Below are 12,448 nucleotides of genomic sequence, written 5' to 3'. Positions count from 1 at the left end.
CACACACACACACACACACACACACACACACACACACACACACACACAAGCATGCATGTACAAACACACAAACACACACGTCACACGCACACAAACACTCACGCATGCAGGCACACACAACACAGACCCGCACGCACGCACACACACACACACACACACACACACACACACACGCACACACGCACACGCACACACACACACACACACACACACACGCACACACAGAGACACTCACACTTACAGTCATAAATGTACTCATGCAAAAGCAGAAATGTAATCCACCCATGCATGTACTGCACACACACACACGCACACACACGCGCGCACACGCACACGCACACACACACACACACACACACACACACACACACACACACACACACACACACACACACACACACACACTCACATGTGTGTGTCTTCTTGCCCTTAGCCTACCACATTGAAGAATGTGTTCATTACAGCCTCTCAGTGAAATGTAACACTTTTAGTTTCCAGCTGGCCCCAGGTCAGTGGAGGTGATTACACAGCAGTGTGACAGGCAGCCGCACCGCGCTGCAATCATCACATGATCCACAATCTGCTGCTGGAGAAATTCATTGGAAATTCATTAAGGCCCCGAGGGCCTCGCACTCAAATGGGCTTTCTGCTCTTTTCCAAATGGAAAGCTATCATTGCATCAGAGGGCTACAATTACCATGAAACATCAGCAGTATAGCCGCTATGTCTCACACATCAATATTTATTTGTATTATTATTATTATCATTATGCCAACGCTACATGTTTGGGATTATGTTATAGTAATACATTTTTTTAATCTGTGAAATAAATTAACGTAGCATTACTTCATGATAAAGGAATTGAAAGGGAGAGAGAGACAAGAAACGGGGAGACCTGTGTGTGTGGAAATTCAGTTTCAACTTCACCCAGCTCAGCTCAGTTGCTCAGATGGTTATGGTGAGCACTCGAGGGGGGGGCAGTTGGGGGTTAAGTGTCTTGCTCAGGGACACTTCGACAGATGGCTGGCGTCAGGAAGCGAACAGGGGACCCTCTGTTTCCCAGACGGCCTCTCTACCCATTCAGCTATGGCCGCCCTGTCAGTTTGGTCTGTAATAATGCACAGAAAGATCCTCTGTTAATTTAAGTCAGAGTGTGTAAAACATTTACCCAAATACAGGTCCATTTGGGTTCATTTTTACACAGGTCCATTTGGGTTCAATTAAAACTGAGGATTGTCTGGTAATCGGCATTTACTGACATTACACTTTAGGCATTATGATTTGTGTATTTACATCAGGGCTGTTATGAGCTACAAACTACAGGAAATCAATTACTTGACATTTCACATTCTGATAAAGCTATTTGGTTTGCAGAGAGCCGTATTGAACGTTTGACCATTTTCTGAAGGTCAATCGGTCGAAAACCCCTTTCACAACACAAATCTATGGTCAATATATGTTATTGATCGCTGGTGAGATGTTCCGTTGATTCCATCCGCAGGTACAGCAGCGAGCTGAGGCTGGTGCGACTGAAAATGACAGAGGGTGGAGTCTATACCTTCCACGCCTCCAACGGGGACGCAACAGTCAATCAATCCTTCAGGGTCTTTGTGATCAGTAAGTCACAATATAGAATCAACCTTTGACATATTAGCCTCTCAAGCCACACTGTCTCTGTCACAATCTTTGAATGCTACACAGTCTGTAATTCTTCCCCGTAAAAGTTGAGAACAGCTCTTCAAGCCGGAAGGTTATTCGACCGATCACGACGCAGTGTTCACAATAACGAAATGGAAGTGGGGAGATAATGTGACGTCCGCTTTATTTTCTACTAATTTTCAGAGCTTCCTTACAGACTGTAATTGAAAATTACAACAAGTCTGTCCTGAGAGACACTTTCAATCTGGCGTCTCTATTTTGGGCATGTCATTATGGGCAACAACGATTTAAAAAAAGAAATCTTCAACACATAGCAAATAGTAACTCTAAAAGCTCACAACGCGGAGCTTGTGAGCTTGTAGAGCTTGTGTTGTTCTTTTTGAATAGCCAACGTATAAAACAGGGCTTAAGTGGTTAAAGGTTCCTTGTTCCCTCAAGCCACAGAATGAATTCCATTACAGCATCTACTGTAGCATTAAAGTCATCATTAATCTTCACTAAGTGACATTTGCAAATGGATTTCGACCCCCCCCCCTTTCCAACCCTGTGGTGGTCTACACACATCCCATTGAAGTCTAGCATTAGGTGCCTGAACATAGTTGAGATAGTTTCTGATAGATTCTGATTCTGATCCTGTTTGCATAATATACAGTAGAATGAGGCACATTCCCTTGTACTCCCTTGTCATGCAGTGTCAACACATGCTAACTTTGACCATATCCCCGTGCCAGGTAAACCAGAAATCGTGTCCCACGAGGGTCCCGTGGACGGACAGGTGCGCTGCGTAGCCGAAGGGTCCCCCGCCCCCCAGATCACCTGGTACTACTGTGAGCAGCCGTACATGAGGTGAGTTTAAAGACCTGACTTGATTTAAGGCTTGGTCGTAACACACCCACAGAGTTGCCCCATAAAGTCTGCCTCCCGGACACAATACAATAGCACTGACTTAACGTTCTGAGCCCTGAGCCCAAAGTGAAGGTTGTGTATTGACAAATGACACGGTGAAAAAACTCACGGTAAATTTACATTACTTTGAGTACAAACCTTCATCTTTTTAAGTAAAGTGGCTCAGGAGGTAGAGAGGCCGCTTGGGAATCGGAAGGTTCCCTGTTCGATCCTGAGCTCCCCCTGTGTTACTGTTGAAGTGTCCTTGAGCAAGACACTGAACATGAGCAAGTTGGTGCCTTGCAACGGTTTTCACCATTTACCATTTAAAGTAAGTAGTGATTCATCTTTCTAGGCTGTCACTAATTCTCTTCACTAGTGTCACAGGACACAGCGGAACCTACATGCGAACATATACTGTAACCTCTCACAGCAGCCTAAAGGAACTGTAGGTCACACTGACGAGAGAACACACTGGAACGAGCAACCATGAGGATGGGTGGAATGATGGGTTGTGGGATTTTGAGTGGGCTGGCAAGTGATTGGCTGACTGCGATCAGATGACTCTCACGTGACCAGGGATTGGAGAAGAGGTGACTTGTGCTTGGTGGCACGCAGGAGGTGGCACGCACCGCCCAGAGGGAACCAATCGCAATCGGACGGACACGGTACATCTTGTGTCAAACGTAAAGGATACGGTGGGAGGGGCACCTTGGTTGGCTTACGGCACTAACACCCAATCCCGTGCCAGCACTGGCGATGAGTGAGGGATGACTCATCTGACTGCTTATGAGACTTACAAACTCAAACACATGGCGGATTACCCCTGATGGCACAATGACGTGATGTACTACTGTGACACGAGAACGATGGGAAGTTAAACGATACAAATCAGTTTGGCAAAGTACTGCAGCCAGACGTGTCTGATTACATGCATAGAAATGCCTGATTTATATGTGGGTTGCACGCAGGTGTTGCACACCGCCAATTAGCCGATCTACAAGCTCACAAGGCATCACATCGGGACACCTTGTGACCTTGTAGATCTGCTATCTTCGGTGTGTGACACTGGTGTGTAACTAAGTTGTAAATCTGGTGTAGTACATACTGTAGAGGCAGCTGTGGGAGTGCTTCAGAGTGTGACCTGGGAAAGGCCACGACTTGGTACAGTGCTGTGAAATGTAGAGCCCTGGGGTCCTCTCGGGTAATTTTACTCATCAACCCCCCCCCCCCCCCATCATCGCCCCCTTTGTCAGTGTAAAAATTCCCCTGCTCTTGTGACATCTGTGGCGAGACCAGCATAACTTATGGTATTGTACTGTAACTTGAAGATGCTGGAATAGAGGTGCTTTGCTATTCCACTGGCATTTCACAGATCAGATGTAGCGGTGTCATTGTTTAGTGCAGTGGAAAGTAGGTGACGCAAACACTCATTGTCACCAGTTAACGGCTTTGTGCGTTGAATGCCGGTTGTGTGTCACGCATTAGCGACTTGAATAGATCTGTGTCGAGTCTAAAGAGACAACCCACTGACGTGTGACGGAACACGACCGCACCTGACTGTCTGTACAGGTAAACAGCTAGCACAGTGTTTTCACAACCTAGGGAATGTTTACAGTAGGTTGATTAAATTCAAGTTGATGCCAAAGATTAGGTAGTCGTTTGACACTTAAAGACTTATTGACTTAAAGAGATAATTAAAGAATAACTTGATGAGGCATCGGTGTGGCTTGCATGTGAAACACTCATCCACCCGCACAGAAACTGGGGTTCAATTCCGGGCAGGAGAGCATCCGCCTTTGCCGGGGGGCTCTGACAAACACAATTGTCAGTGTTCACGGGTGGTGGGAAGCAACCTGGCGGTTGGATGGGGCGCTTGTTCAGTAGGGAGGGTATTCAGGGGAGATAGAGTAGCCTCGAACCTCCGTGTGTGTTACGCTGTCCCGGCGAATCTCCTCGCTGTCAGCGGCTGGTGATTCCAAGTGTATCAAGAGGAGGCATGTGGTTGTCTTACACTCTCCCCAGGCAAACAGTGGAATGGGGGTTGGGTTGCAGTCTTGGCAGCGAAATGGGGAGTTGGCTACGGAAAAATTCGGGAGGAAATCGGGAAAAATGCACCCAAAAGAAGAAGAAAAGTTACAGAATCAAATGCTTGGCATGTTTGGCAACGACAGGGACCGCAGTACGTAATGGGAAATTGGCAACCCTGAAATTCGGGTGGAAATGGGGGTAAAACAACAACAAAAGACAAGTTACACTATCAAATGCATCATTTCTATCACAAAATCTCTGGTGGTGTGCCAGGGACATTGTGACCTGACAACATCTAAAGTAACAGTGTATGTTTGCTCTGCTCAGGTGCTCCCAGCAGCTGAATGCCACCCAGGAGGAGCAGGACGTGATCACGGTCACAGTGCTCAGTCCCATGTTCGGGAAGACGGAGGTGGAGAGCAGACTGAACGTCAGCAGGGGGAGGTTCCATACGCTGGAGTGTGTGGCCACCGTGGAAGGAGAGCAGGCCTACACCTTGTTCTCCATCAGTGGTGAGTGACGTTTCTCTCTCCTCCCAGTCGTAAAATGACCCACACCCAACTCAAATACATTTTGTAGAAAACAGAATTACTTGTGTGTGTGTGTGTGTGTGTGTGTGTGTGTGTGTGTGTGTGTGTGTGTGTGTGTGTGTGTGTGTGTGTGTGTGTGTGTGTGTGTGTGTGTGTGTGTGTGTGTGTGTGTGTGTGTGTGTGTGTGTGTGTGTGTGTGTGTGTGTGTGTGTGTGTTAAATAACAGATAGTTGCAGAGACAACTAAATTAAGGAGGCTCTGGACATTTGTGGAAAATATGCTTCAGCATTCATTTAAATAGTTTATGTTTTTTTGACTGCATTCATATTAAAATCGTGGCGTCCCCAGGAATGACATTTAGGGCAGGCGAGATTTTGTTTTGCAACGTTCACATACCATGTTGACCATAACGGAATGATCATAACAGATTCCCATCCGTCGGTATCCAACTCAGACGGCACCACTCGCCATGGGCACTTGCTCGGCTAGCACGTCACTCCAAAGTGCCTCACTAGGCTCAAGCCTGCTTCTGATGGCGCGCCTGCCTGCCTACCTTTTTAACGTCTTAACTTGCTTTCAATGTTTTTAATGGCAACATTGCCTGGTTCTGAATTAGGTCTGCATTCCGTCATCTCATCACTCACATGACAGCACATGCCTCCCACAAGTTCTATTTCACACGTTGTGGGAGTTCTATAGGGAACACCCTGCACGTTAAATCATATGCCACTTGAGAGTGAGACATGCACACACACACACACACACACACACGCACGCACGCGCGCACACACACACACACACACACACACACACACACACACACACACACACACACACACACACACACACACACACACACACACACACACACACACACACACACACACACACACACACACACACACACACACACACACACACACACACACACACACACATGGGCAGACACAGAAAGAGGGAAACACTATTATACTGTACAAATAGGGTAAACAGGTGTGTCCTGGCGTCGGCTTGTCTCAAGTTTTGTTTCCAGGCTGATATACCGTGCTTTAACCTTAATCCCCCACATATCACCATCATGGGATTAGAATTAAGTGAGTATCAACTGTCAGTTGAACAAAATCAGATCTTTGTTCACTGTGTTCTCTTATTTAGCCTTAGGCTAGGTAAGTGTATTTGGCCAAATTCACACATATTCTCAAATGAAAAAAGCATTGACACGTTTCACGCCTACACTTTGTTTTCAACACCAACATTGTCGTACGACACAAAGTATGAATTAGCCATTAGTGTCATAATAGAAAAGTACTGTTGGTTCCACTTTTAGGCAGTGGTGTAAAGTAACTAAGTCCATTTACTCAAGTTCTGTACTTAAGTAAAAGTTTGAGGTATTTTTACTTTCTTCAGTATCTAAAATGTTCAATACTTTTATTTCTACCCCACCACATCTCAGAGGAAAATATTGTACTTTTACTCTACTTTGTAGATTTGGATTATTATTACAAAACACACTAACCACTTCAGCCCTATATGATATATATTTGAATATAGCTGCAGATATACAAGCTATGTGAACATTGTGAGCTTGTAGATCGGCTATTCAAAAGATTATTTTATACATTTTGTACTTTCTGCATAATGAGTACTCTTACTTTTATTCAAGTACATTTTGAATACGGGACTCCTACTTGTAACAGAGTATATCTACATTGCAGTAATGATACTTTTACCTAAGTCAAACATGTGAGTACTTCTTCCATCTTGCCAGATAGAGAGGAGGTCGCATAGCTTATTCCAAATAATCTGTTGTGTACACATGAGCCAGGAGAGATACTACTAAACTTCATTGGATGTGATGGTTATCACTTTAGAGCAGGGCTACTCAACTTAAGATGGCTAAGGGGCCACTCAGCAAAATACCAAAAGTCCAAGGGGCCGCCATAAAAATTACGGTCCTATTTTGGATTTTTCGATTTTGTAACACACAATAAAATGTACATTTTCATCATATTCAGGGGTGCACATAACTTTCCGTTTTGTCAACGGGGGGGGGGGGGGGGGGGTTTCAGCACGGTGCCCACCGGGACAGTTTTGTCAACGGGGGGGGGGGGGGGGGGGGGGTTTTTTCACTCACGCTGTTTGGTGAACCCCCCAAGGTTGGTGCCCTGTGCTGCGCTGCTTTTATCCGCCAAATTTGGGACGTTCACGGCATATTTTTGCACCATTACGTCACCGATGATGACGTTCATCATCGGTGACTGACGAGTGCCTCTAACAGCCGCTGCGTGCAGCGGGCTGCGAGTCAGGTCTGTGTGTCAGGATGCGAGGCTCACACAATCACAGCATGCGTCCCCCTGCGCCTATGGCTGTACATGGGGCCGACACGTGCTTTAGCGTGAGTGTGTGAGTGTGGCTTCAGGAAGTAAATCTCCAGGCTTTTATTTTTTAGTTTTGCTAAAAAATAAAAGCTTGGAAATTCCGGTCCCAGCTGTTGGTACGCAAAAGCGCCTCGCGTCGTCTGATGTGGTGCTCATTATTTATTTTGGGTGCGCATGCGCACCTGCGCACCAGTTATGTGCACCCCTGATCATATTCTTTTCACTGTACCAGTTTATTTTGTGTGTATGTCCAGTGGCATCAGTTCAGCAAAAGCTAAGGTATGGCAAGGTTAGGGTTGCCAACTCCCAGAGATTGAAATAAGGGACACCTATCCTGGGCGGGAAAATGTGGGGGTCAAACCCCCCCAAAAACCCCAAATGCATAGAAAACTATGCATTATACCTGTAACAATTGACGCACCTGTATGTATGTCTGTCTGTTTGTTTTTGAAAAATGTTTTAGCAACCCATACATTTGAACGGAAATGTATATTTTTAAAATGTATATTTTTATTTTAGGGGGGTTTGACCATCGGGCCGCCAAGACGCGGCGTGCGGGCCGCATGCGGCCCGCGGGCCGCGTGTTGAGTAGCGCTGCTTTAGAGAAAGGGGTCAGCATCAGGTCTTTGTTTACATTATGACCAGTAAAAAAAAGATAATCCTCCCCAGCATTACAACACAACGGCTCCTCCATCTGCCGCGCGTCACCCCGGCACACTGCACAAACCCAAACGGCAGAGAAAACTTTGTATGTTTGCAGCCAGGCCCGGAGACAAGGGGGGGGAGTTGTTTGTGTGTGTGTGTGTGTGTGTGTGTGTGTGTGTGTGTGTGTGTGGTAGAGCATGGGATTGGGGGGGGGGGGGCGGGGGAGGACAGCGGGCATGTGGGCGAGTGTTACAAGCAGAGTGGGCACAGCCAGGAGCGGGCACAGCCAGGCATGGCAGGCCTGTGGGAAAAAGTGTCCAGGGATTTTTTTTCTTTTCTTTTTTTCCCCATCAGTGGGCGGAGGAGGCGTAGAAAGTTACGGTGCGCGGCGGGGAGCCCCGGGCCGTGCCGTGAGCTGCCGTGGAGTGGCGGTGGTGGTGGTGAGGGTGGGTGGCGGGGTGGGGGGGCTTTGGTGTCAGTGAGCTGTAGCGGAGAGAATGGAGAGGGAGGGTTTTAGGAGCCACTGACAGGTTTACAGGGGATTAGTTCCTGCAGACTCTGCATTCTCACATTCTGAAGAGGAGAGAAAGCTTCTTATCGCTAAAGAGCTTATTTAGACCCCACTGTACCGAGGAGCAAAACAATAAGGCATCACCCCACTGTACCGAGGAGCAAAACAATAAAGCATCATCACCATACAGCCAGACACAACGCTGATGTAATTATTCCTTCGCCCACAGCTAAAGGTTGCAACAGTGCCGCAGTAAAATGCAGTCTGTCATCGGATGGAATAAACCATTACATTGGTTAATTGTGTGGGGAAAAATTATAAACAAAACAGAGGGGTGGGGAAGAAAAAGGCCAGAAACAAAATATTGCACACAAACAACCAGATTTGTTGTGATTAGCGAAAGTCAGCAGAGGGCCATTAAAGTTTAAAATGTGTAAAATGTATTCTGTCCAAGTGTCATGTCAACACTTGAAACACATGAAGTGCTACAAATTGGCCCTCAGGTATTCCCTCAACACCTGAAGTAAGATCTTTTCACACCTTACGTGCCTAGTAATTAATTTACAATGAATGGCAGGTAGGGAGGCAGGAGCAATCTGATTGGTGGAGAGAGGGGGGCGAGATCCCATGAAACATGTAGATCGGCTGTTTTCGAAAACATTTTTAACTGTTGTGAGAATAATTACAAATTCCAATTGCCAATGAGTGAGTTTGCGCAAGCCCAGTGAAGGCCAACCAACTCTGGCAGATCGGGTGAGATCTTCGCAGCCTGTGCGGTACACAGTATCCAGCCAGTGCAAGCATTTGGCAGAGGCATGTATGTACAGTACAGCAGATCCCCATAGTTAATCAAAGGAACGTAGCCTCAACCAGTTTTTTCCAGTCATGGTTTAGAATATTCTGGTTTAATATGCTGTGTCAAGTGAGATACACACACATCATCATGGAACACGGAATTCCAAGCCGCACCCTAGGTGATGGAAATAAAAACGGCCTAAACCGCTCCTTCTTTGATAGGATGACTTGTTTATGTTTATGTCACTGTGCCTTCAGAATCAACTTTATTATCACATCACTGGTTTACAGGTGTAAAACAGTGGGTGAGAGTCTTTCTTTTTGCAAGCTCCATCGTTTTTGTTATTTCCATAAAAAGAGAAGGGGGGGGGGGGGCAAGGGGAAGAGAGAGAAAGATACATAAAAAACAACAACAATGTATCTACATTTACACATAGTATAATCTGGTGCCTATCCGGTGCCTTGAAGATATCATCCGTTTCCTCATGCAGAGCCCTCATTTTGTTGTTTTCTTTATATTCTTTCTATTATGTCTGCATTACCCTGCCATTCAGAGAGGACTGTTACCCATGAGTTGTTCACTCCATTGCTGATTGGATCTGTATCGGCAGCAGCGCTCCTCTGTCTCATCCTTATCGTGTTGTTCTACAAGTACATGCAGGTAAGACGTGTTCCCACCATACACCACTGCACATCAACATGTTCCATGTGGAACTCCCTTCCATCGGCGTCTGTGGTGACCTGTGTCGTCCCCCCTTGCCTTTCTGTCAGAAACCCAAGTACCAGATTCAGTGGAAGGTCATCGAGGGCATCCATGGGAACAACTATGTGTATATTGACCCCACCCAGCTACCGTACGATCACCAGTGGGAGTTTCCTCGAGACAAGCTGCGTTTTGGTGAGTATCCCACCCCCGGTCCCTGCCATCACCACCCCCACCACAGTTAGGGGTTAACTGCCTTGCTCAGGGACACCTCGACACTTAGACTGGGCCAGGCCGGGGCTCTGAACCGGGGATCTTCTGATTCCCAGATGGTCTCTCTACAAAATACAAAATAAAGCTATGGCCACGCCAGGAATTATTATGCATTCTGACTTGGGGCTCTGAAAAGGATTTTTCATTTACGTTGTCATAAGATATAAGATATAACTTTTCAATAGATCAAAGAAAGAAGTTGTGCTTGTGTGCTCTCATTTAGAGTTCATAAGGTGACAATTCCAGTCCAAGTGGTTTAAGAGGTGCTCATGAAGTCAAAAACAAGATTAAACGTTTGTTCATTGCTGCAGGGTTAAGTAGCCAATGCCAGAGTAAAGACAAAGCTGTGGGCATTAATGCAACACCAGGACAAAGTGTGCTTTGCAGGAGCACCTGGAATTAACTGTATACCGTTTAATAGTTGGCACACAGGGTACAATTGCACCCAGCAGGATCTTAGAAGTCAGTTGCAGAGTCAAGTGTGGTGTGTCCCGGTAATGGAACAGTGCAACCGCAGAGGACTGGCCTGAGGGCCTTTTGTGATGATTGATAGACGCTGCGTGTTTGCTGTCTGGTCATGGTGGTGACTATTTGTCTCTGGTCATTTCAGGCTAAGCCGTTTCCATGGCCCGTTAATGATGAAATCCCCCTCCCCACCCCCCCCCCCCCACTCCCTCACTGCAAACATGCTATTGTTGACACTCACTGGGTGTTATTTTTAACCACCTCTCCAACAGGATCTGGCGTGTCCGGGTAGGTACTATACCTGTGCCTCCCTCGAGGCTCAAGCTCAAGTTTTCCCTAGGAGCCCTGGCCCCACGCCAGTGAAAACAGGACTGCGAATAACAGCCGTGTGTCTTTGTCTCCTTGTGCCTTCTCATTCCACCACAGGCAAGACGTTGGGCTCCGGGGCGTTCGGGAAGGTGGTGGAGGCCACGGCCTACGGGCTGTCCAAGGCGGACTCGGTCATGACGGTCGCCGTGAAAATGCTCAAACGTACGTTAAGTCATAAACGTGGATGACACGCATATGACACAAGTGAAAAGAAGATAAAAAGAGATTAAAATGACTTTCAGTGACTATATCTATTTGGCAAGGTGATGTGTACAGAATGGATGTGCGCTGGCAAGGGCTTGTGTGAATGTGTAATTAGCAGCTTAAGTGCGGAGATCTCTTTTTAGATTGCATTAGACCTGAGAAAATGTTATATAGACGTAAAAATGTGCCCTGACATTTTAATTAACCAGCAAATTATCCAGCAAAATACCACGCACAATGAACTGTAATAGGCAGATTGAGACTTGAGTTTGGTTCATCCCAGGTGTGTTTTTGGTTGCTTCCTGACAATATTTCTGCTCCAATTACATTTCCGCAGCCAGTGCCCATGCCACCGAGAAAGAAGCACTCATGTCTGAACTCAAAGTTCTCAGTTACCTGGGAAACCACATGAACATCGTCAACCTACTGGGAGCCTGTACTGTTGGAGGTGAGAGGAGCTCGCATGTGTTAATTGACGCCTTTTGACCTGGCATATATTTTTTTGGGCATGTCATTGGAAATATATAAACCAGTGGTTCTCAAACATTTCAACTTCAATGACCCCAATAACTCTTGACAGCGTACTTGTGTACACTCTCAGAGTTATAGACCCCATTTGGAACCCCCTCAAGGAATCTTGAGGGTCCCTGGGCTCCCATTTGAGAACCACTGAATTAACCACTTTCAACCTTTCTCGGTTGAAAATCTGTACGACGAATCAGGGATCAGGATAATCCAGTATGAACCAATCGCCAAAGAGTCCAACTTTGGCCACGCCCCCATCTCAGAAAACGGCTGCACTGAGAGGGCTTTCAGACTGAATAATGGAGTGAAACGAAAAGAAAATTCAGGCTGAGCGTCAGGCTATGATCAAGTAGTAGTAGGGCATTCATTTACGGAAAAAAAACACAAAAAGTTAGAATATGGAGATAAGAGGTTTCTGCCCGACAGCAACGATTTCTAAAACCCACAGAACAGACTTAGCCACGTTCAGGCTGGC

General features: G+C 46.4%; 1 protein-coding gene across 2 annotated transcripts in view; it reads left to right on the top strand.

Annotated features, from left to right (window-relative positions):
* kita (KIT proto-oncogene, receptor tyrosine kinase a) overlaps nucleotides 1-12,448 on the top strand; it is a 38,853-nt gene that overhangs the window by 12,061 nt on the left and 14,344 nt on the right. For both annotated transcript variants that reach the window (XM_080431787.1, XM_080431786.1), the window contains exons 7-13: nucleotides 1,502-1,617; nucleotides 2,391-2,505; nucleotides 4,903-5,087; nucleotides 9,989-10,095; nucleotides 10,206-10,332; nucleotides 11,302-11,406; nucleotides 11,786-11,896. In XM_080431787.1, coding sequence (XP_080287913.1) covers nucleotides 1,502-1,617; nucleotides 2,391-2,505; nucleotides 4,903-5,087; nucleotides 9,989-10,095; nucleotides 10,206-10,332; nucleotides 11,302-11,406; nucleotides 11,786-11,896 — 866 coding nt within the window. The remainder of the gene's footprint in view (nucleotides 1-1,501; nucleotides 1,618-2,390; nucleotides 2,506-4,902; nucleotides 5,088-9,988; nucleotides 10,096-10,205; nucleotides 10,333-11,301; nucleotides 11,407-11,785; nucleotides 11,897-12,448) is intronic.

This window comes from Gymnoscopelus braueri (assembly GCF_963280865.1).
Source record: "Gymnoscopelus braueri genome assembly, chromosome: 6".
NCBI classification, from domain to species: domain Eukaryota; kingdom Metazoa; phylum Chordata; class Actinopteri; order Myctophiformes; family Myctophidae; genus Gymnoscopelus; species Gymnoscopelus braueri.
This window is presented reverse-complemented; position numbering and strand designations above follow the sequence as displayed.